The 8113-nt window shown below is 36.9% G+C and overlaps 1 protein-coding gene across 1 annotated transcript in view; it reads left to right on the top strand.

Annotated features, from left to right (window-relative positions):
- The first annotated feature begins 2801 nt into the window (after window positions 1-2801).
- The window catches only part of LRRC52 (leucine rich repeat containing 52), a 31150-nt gene continuing 25838 nt past the window's right edge, over window positions 2802-8113 (top strand). Inside the window, exon 1 of the mRNA XM_072419225.1 lies at window positions 2802-3700. Coding sequence (XP_072275326.1) covers window positions 3067-3700 — 634 coding nt within the window. The 5' untranslated portion in view covers window positions 2802-3066. The remainder of the gene's footprint in view (window positions 3701-8113) is intronic.

Raw genomic sequence — 8113 nt, 5'->3', positions numbered from 1 at the left:
TATAAACTGGAAAGATGAGTACATTTGTGGGACCAATCTTTACAAAATAACATGGTCTTCAAGCTGGTCAGAACTGTAAGTTTCAGTTGGTATCTACTGAAAAAATTGGTAAATGTCTGTGGTGATGATCAATTGATGTTTTACCAACTAACTAACAAAGTATGAGGAATAAGGGCTTTTTGCAGTTAAATGCTTAATGTGTAGAAAAGTAAGGATTTCAAACCCATATGATATTTCCAGTTATGCAAAAAAAAAGTTCACAGTTGAAAACTTTATTTAAAAAGTCCCTACAAAAAGGCAAAAATTCCCTTTTCAATAACTTATTGTAAGGCCTTGGGTCAAATACCAATGGTTAACTCGACACAATTCCTCAATCTATCTCTCTATCAAACAGTCAACATTTAGGATGAATTTCCGGGCTGCTTAGTCCTGGACAAATTAGCAAGCATTAGAAATCTACACCCCATTGGTTATTTTCCTTCTGGTGGAGTGATTGATTTCAAATAATATATCAGTCTTTTTGAATGTCTTTCCGGGCTCAGACATGCACAACCTGCATTCTGTGGGCCATAGGGCATACACTTTAAAGAAAATGGTGGTACTTCTTTTTTTTCAGCATGACAAATCTGCATTTTTTTTCAATAAAATTATGAGAATTAACAGTTTTATTAGTGTCTCTTTCTTTGTCGTCTTCCTGCTCATTTTATATTATAACAAGCATTGGTAGATTTTTATAAATGGTCTTATCCACTCATACATTTCTAAGATTGGGAAGATGGCCTTTGCCACCATGGGTGTCAATTTTGCATACAACATAAACATCATGATGAAGGCTTTTTTGTAAGTTCTGACGGTGAGAAAGATAAGTTGGCATGTGGCCCTTGACTGTAGTAAGTCAGCCTGCAAATATTTTACTAGGAACTGGATTGGTTTTTATCTGTATAACATTTCATTTCATTATTAAAAAAAAACAAAGTCTTTAAAATTTTTCAGTTCTGGGTAACTTTGCAATAAATATAATGGGCCTGATTTCCTAAAGCTATTATGAATTAACCTGGGTGATCCAGCAACCCTGGAATGTATTTCTAAAAATCATTTGTTATTAGTTGACAAACATTTTTATACCGGGACCAGATCCATTCCAGGTTTGCTGGATCACTGGTTTCTGGGTGTGTTGTGTTCTCAGTCCATTCAAAGTGACTGCTGCAGTGCTCAAGTGTGTCCGAGCCCTGAAACTTTTTACATTACCAGGCTTACAAAAAGCCTCCCCAATATTATTTTTTTTTATCTGTATTTTTAAAATTTAATATGTATACACAAGGGGTCTGATTTATTAAAGTGCTCCAACACTGGAGAAGATAGACTTGATAGATAGATGCGTTAAACTGGGTGACCCAGCAGCCATATAATGGATTTCCTAAAATCTTTTGCTATTAGTTGACAAATGGTTTCATTCTGGAACCACATTCCAGGTTTGCTGGATCACCCAGGTCCACCCAAGATAGTCTCTCTTCTCCAGTCTTTGATAAATCAGGCCAAATGTTTTGAAATACGAATAGATATAATCCACCAAAGTTACTAGCAACTAGCACTGGAAGTTTAGGGAAGTATAGCTTTAGTTTAGATTTTTTGAGACACTCCAGAAAAAAATATTGTATATGTCCTGATATGAATTAGGGACAATATTAGGGATGAGGTTCACATTTACCATGTATTCACTGTGAATAACCAGGATTTGCAAAATTCCTAAATTGCAAACTTTTGTTGAAACCTTTGCCAACTTGCCACCATACAGGATCGCATAAACTGTTTGTGATTCTGTGAGTCCAGCCTAAGCAGATTTATTAATCCCTATGATGATGTCTGTTGCCAACTGTAGCAAATAAACTTGTTTTTTTGACTTTGCAACTTTTGAAGCCTATGATTTCCCCTTATAACTTATATTTGAACCTGGGGTGGGGGTGCTGATACACATATCATCAACCTAGAATTACATTAAAGAATTTTTATGTGAAACACTGCAAAAACTTGAATCCCCTCTTTGCGTGGAACAGTATATCCAGTTTTTATTCTTCAACATTTTAATTTGATTCAGTCTTCTCAGTGAAGGAGCCTTCATTTTTTTCAATGAAATGTTATGTTTAACCCAAAGAGGTCTATTCAGATATCTTTCTACCCCATGCTACCCAATGCCATGCGTACACTAAATTATGATTGTTGTATTTCCTAATCTCACCCACAAATATCTTAATATTAAGAAGGCAAATGAACCAGATAAACCAAGCTACGGAAGCTTTATGTGTCTATCTATTCTATCTCTGTTTTCAAAGATGTATACTTACGTATCAGGAAAATTAATTTAGTCTTTAAAAAAATGTGAATGTTAAAAAAAGAAAATGGATATTTTGTAAATGTTTTGCAAAACAAAAAGAACATATTATATACATTAAATACATAAAGTCATAACACATAGAAACAAGCAAAAAAAAAAATATTTAAAAACATGCCAATAGTAGACCTATCCTTGTATCCTACATGACAAATAAGACATAAAAAAAGATATTTACTACTAAAAATGAAGTATTGTGATCTTGCAAAAGCTGAGTAGAGAATGTGGTGCTTCCCCAAGTATTCGGCAATGTCTGACTGTTCTGCTTCAGCAAAAGCATAGCTTCCTTTGATTAGCTGCTTACGTCATGAAGGTGTCGACTGGCAACCGGTGTGACTGATTGAGATGTGTCCTCTTGTGTGTCCGAGCCAGCTATTTAACTGTCCTCCTCACTTTCAAGTTCAAAGTGGCTTTGTGTAAGCAGCAGCACTTTCACAGCCAGGCAGTGAAAATAGACTGTCAATGAGACTTGAAGAATGAGAGCAACGTGAGCCTCTGAATAAGCCAAGAATTGTTACAGTAGACATCAGTATACATGGTAAGGGAAATGTGCATGTTGCTTGACATGACTGCTGCCTTATTATCATCTGCTGCAAAAAGACATTGTACAAATAGGTCCAGGCCTTGCTCTGATTGTAACCCTTCTCTGCAGAAAACCTACAGGACACTTCAATGTCATGGATAATCCAAGGCATTATTTTCTCTGGGATGCCAGGAGTTTTTTACTTTGTAGTGTAGTTTTTAGTTTTCTAGAGCTTAGCCTATGCTGTCCAAAGGAGTGCTCATGTGAACACCTGTTAGTGAACTGCACTGACAGACAGCTTGAAGAATTCCCTTCTGGAATCCCAATGGATACCAGACAGCTAATCCTAACTCATAATAACCTAACGTATCTGCCATCAGTGGATCTAAATCTTCTAATTGACCTGGTCTACCTGGACTGCAGCCACAATATTCTGGGAAATTCCCTGGAAGCCACCTTCATTGCTATGCCATTGGTCTATCTGGACTTGAGTCACAATAATATCACCAAGATTACTTCTGCCACTTTCTATCTTTTGACAAGTTTAGTTGTTTTGAAGTTATCTGACAACCCTAACTTGGAGGAGATTGAGAAGGATGCCTTTGCCAACAATACAGGCCTTCGACAGTTAGATCTTAGTCGCACAGCATTGACGTATCTGGATGTGACTACAGTCAGTGAATTGCCCAGTCTACGCACACTAGGCCTTAGCTCAAACCCCTGGGACTGTTACTGCCCTTTGAAGGATCTCCTTAAGTGGGTAATGGAAAGTGATATTTACTTCACAGGTGAGCAGTTGAATAAGGTAAATCAATGCCATTGTTAACTAAGAGGAAAGAAAGACAAAATAATAATAGTAATAATAATAACTGTGTGATAACTAAGATTGCAAATATTAGAGTTGTCAGGTATGTTATTATTGTGAAGGCTGTTGTACCTTTAATCAAACTTTAGATTTGATTTATTTTTTATGAATGCAATATACTTATTAATAATTACCTATAAAGCATCCTATGTTATATGTAGTTCTGCTAGCTGGGAAGACATGTTTCTTCAGTTCTGTAGGCAAACTGTGTTACTTATCAGTTTTGGAAATGTTTCTTTGTTTTGTTCATAGTTGATTGATATAGTGAAGGGGCCTACTACAAATTGAATGTGCTGGTTTTTAGAGTATTTATCAATATATAATTTATAGTGTTATATAATAATGTTTTTAAACTTAATTAAAATAATTTCATGTCTGGCATATACATGTTGACCTACCAGCAACCAGTAGTATTTTCTACTTTTGGTTACACTGATTTGTGTGCTTCGCCTGCAGTCTACCAAAATGTTAGCCAATAGGCAGAATATAGTGTTGACCGTGGGACACTTAACCTTTACAGGTACAATGTAACATTAACACAATGAACACTGGTGCCAGCACCTCTTGCCTTCCCAACTCTGTTACTACCCACCACCCAGAGCATAGCTAAAGCAAGATGTGGCTTGTATGTTATTAATTATTAGTGCTGCCAGTGACTTCGTTTGGGCCCTGGCAGTCAATTGATAGCCTTTCACATCTCATTAAGAACATTATATGAAGAACTAAAAGTAGCTTTCATTATTGGGTGATTGGCATTCTACCACATACAGCAAATAAGCAGAAACATGTTTACAAATATGGGTTCCCACAGAGACTTAATCCTTGATAATTAAACAGATCTAATAGGGCTACTCTTACATTAAGCATCAAATATCTTTAGGGGTCTTTTCTGAATGCCCAATTGACTTTCAGTATGAATACAAACTTGTGAATTGATAATGGCCAATGAAAATCTTTAGGGGCACAGTGTCAGAACCTGATTGGTCTTTCCGGCCCCACCTTGCTGCACCCTGCAAATTTCAGGCTACACAACTTTCCTTTATGTTAGATCCAAGCTATAGAGTTATTGTCAACAGCACTATTGACAGCATCATGTTGGGCCACGCAACTGCCATGCTCACAGTACCTAGACCTAATATGTGGGACAAGTACATGGACTAACAAACATCCCCAAAGAACTGTTACTCCCATTTACTCAAATACACATTTTCATATGCTGAACAGTTTAGTGTGTATTGCGGTTCCTTGGGCTTGACCAAAAATAGGATTGTCTTGTCAAAGAACGCCTAATAATGCCACAGTAACCACATTTTTATTGATTTGTGTCTAATGGCCCTATGCCCAGAACCTTTTGAATCACCCTCAAACCCAATTTGTGTCGGACAGAGGAATGTAATACTTCTATATTAAGAATGAGAAATAGCAGAGTGTCTCTAGGGACTATAATCTTATTCAGGAAGGTCAATAAGTGTGATGTATCCTTTACATATAGAGGCATTGCCAATACAAAGATAGTAAAATCCTTCTGGTGTATTTGCTTATCTTTTTAATAGGGAATACTGTCTAGATATAATAGGTCTACCACAGGGTTCCCTAACTAGCATGTACATTTAACAAAGTGTATAGGACAATTAAAAGCTAAATTTTCAAAAATCATCTGTTTTTATCAATTATTTTCCTGAAGAAGACCCCATCACTGATTCCAATAAGTACATTTTTGTTCTTCACAATACCTACATCAGGTATTTTAGTTTACCACTCACTATTACCTAGGATTTTTTTCATATATTTTTAAGTTATCTTGCCTACCTTGTATGACCATTTTCCCATATCCATCAGATAGTTTGTTAATTGTATATTATATCTTGATTCCTGTAAAACTTTTTTATGTTAACGTTATAATTTGGTATATGGTGGGAACTCAAAGCACTTGAATTTTTTACATCACTTTCCCCAAAAAGCATTATTTCATAGTATTCACAGAGTTTAGGAAAAGTTCACACTTAAATCATATTCCACCAGCTTGATCGTATACTCTCATGTATCAGGCCTTTTGTACTACATCCTATTCTCCTTATGTAGATTACAAGCGGTTCATAGTAAGTCACCCCTCTGGCTAGCAGCAACCAGGTCTTGGAGTTCTAATGTTGTTGTTCTGCTTCTTCATTTTACTATTCAAAAAGCAAAAGCTTCATGGCTATTCAAAAAGCAAAAATCCAAATTTAGCAGTTATTTCTGCAGTTAGAGGCCAATTGGAGAGATTTTTTTACTAGCTCTCTATTAAAAAGGTTGTCTTGCCAAGACCGGAAGTGAAAACCCCTTTAACAGCAACACAGGCATAGAATGCAGTTTCCTAAAGTTAAGTGCTCAAATGATAGAATCCTTGTTAGTTTTTCAATGTTATCGGTTTCCCTAGTGTAGATAATCCCCCACTTATTGTAATAAGGTAGTCTAACCATTAGAGGAAGGAAATGTTATTGTCTCTAATGAAGCCCCATAGAGTCTGACAGATTCCAACAAGTTGTAACTTTTCCCCATTCTATCTAAAATGATAAACAAATGGCCCTTTATATTAGTTGTCAGTGTAAGTGCACCTGTTACAAGTGTCCATAAATGCTTTACGTTTAGAAGCAATCTACATGGACTGCGTGAATTATAAATCTTTATATATGTTTTTGTTTGGGTTTCCACTGCAAAATTGCAATTTTACTACAAGATTACATGAAATATGTATTTCAAGGAAGCAACAATAAACGAAGCATTTTCTTGTGCCCATGGTGCCCATTCTTTGGCCTAGGGACTGCATGCAGCTCTATTGGTGCTTATTATTCAGCCTTCACAGCCTCTGCAGTGTTTTCCCTACCCATGTGCTAACCCATGTGTTATTTTATTTTATCAATACCCTATTATTTCTATGCTATTAATTAATTAATAATTTTCTCTTTTTATGATTTTATTGTTGATTTCTTGTTGAGCGCACTTTCAAATGTGGTACAATCATGTACATGTGGCTGTAATAAACACAAATGTGGGAGAATTCACAATTAGTAACAGGCTTATGTAATGTGTCTCATTGCTAATCAAAATATAACTTCAGTCCTATAAATGTCCTGCCTTTGCTTTTGGAATCTGTGTATTATGATCATCTAAAGCAGGGGTGTCCCAAAAGAGGGCCAGATTTGGTGAGGTGAAAATGTGTGGGGGCCTACCACTAACCAGGGTTAGTGTGGGCGTGGTCTGCGCGGGTCCCGCACAGCACACACCCACCAAGGTGACGTGAGGGATTCCCACGGAGTCCGATGCCAGTGTGGGCAGGTTCTTGGAATCAGTGGGCGTGGTCCGTGTGGGTCCCACACAGCACAGACCCACTATAATGATGTAGGGGATTCCCTGTGATGACAGAGGCTGTGGGCCGGTGGAAATCTGAACACAGGCCGCAATTGGCTCCCGGGCCGGACTTTGAACATGCCTGATCTAAAGGTACAATTAGAGGTAGTTTGTACCCTAGCATAATCAAAAATAATGTTTTATTATTGTTTTTTCATAAAGTTTTTGTACTCTTTGTCTACTGAATAGCTTTATTAAGAGTTTTAATAAAACAAAAAAAAGACAACATTTCAGATACAATGTTAAACAGAAACGGAGTAGAACACTCAACAGTCAATAACTGGAAGCACATACATAACCTCTAAGCATGAATAATAATTTATAACAGACAAGGGAGTTCCCCAGTAGTGTTTACAAGCCGTAGACCAAAGGAATTCCAAAAGGGCGTCAGTAACCGAGGATTGGAGGCTGACGTTAAAAAATGAATATGAGTAATATACAAAGGCAAATGTAAAAAATCAAGGTATGAGCTTTGTAGGTTAGCAGAACAATAAATCCAACGGAATGTCCAGTTCCTTAGCAGCAAAAAAATTAAATCATACCAAATACCAAAAAGGAAAAACATAAAGCAAAGGAGATGAGGAACACTAAGGGTATTTATAAAACAGGGAATCAGACATTCCCTCAAACATTCCCTTGTGGGCATCTTCCAGGTCCATGTGTTTGAATGAATGAGGGAATGTCAGATTCCCCGTTTTATAAAAAGAAAAAGAAAATGTCAAAAAAGGAGAAAAAAACAAAGGGAGGGCTGGACAGGCAAAGGTGAGGGGGAGGGGAGCTCTACCTGATGAACACTCACTTGGAGACCACCCCAACTACAATGAAATCTTCCCTGCCTAGACAATCAGACAGGAGTTCCTTGTCTTGGTAAAAATTATCAGGCAGCCCAACTTATTATTTATTCTTTTATTATTCTAAGTTAATCTACAGGTGTCAATATAGGGGGCCT

The sequence above is a fragment of the Pyxicephalus adspersus genome, chromosome 8, assembly GCF_032062135.1.
Source record: "Pyxicephalus adspersus chromosome 8, UCB_Pads_2.0, whole genome shotgun sequence".
NCBI classification, from domain to species: Eukaryota; Metazoa; Chordata; class Amphibia; order Anura; family Pyxicephalidae; genus Pyxicephalus; species Pyxicephalus adspersus.
The sequence above is the reverse complement of the archived record's forward strand: the minus strand, read 5'-3'. Positions and strand labels throughout refer to the sequence as shown.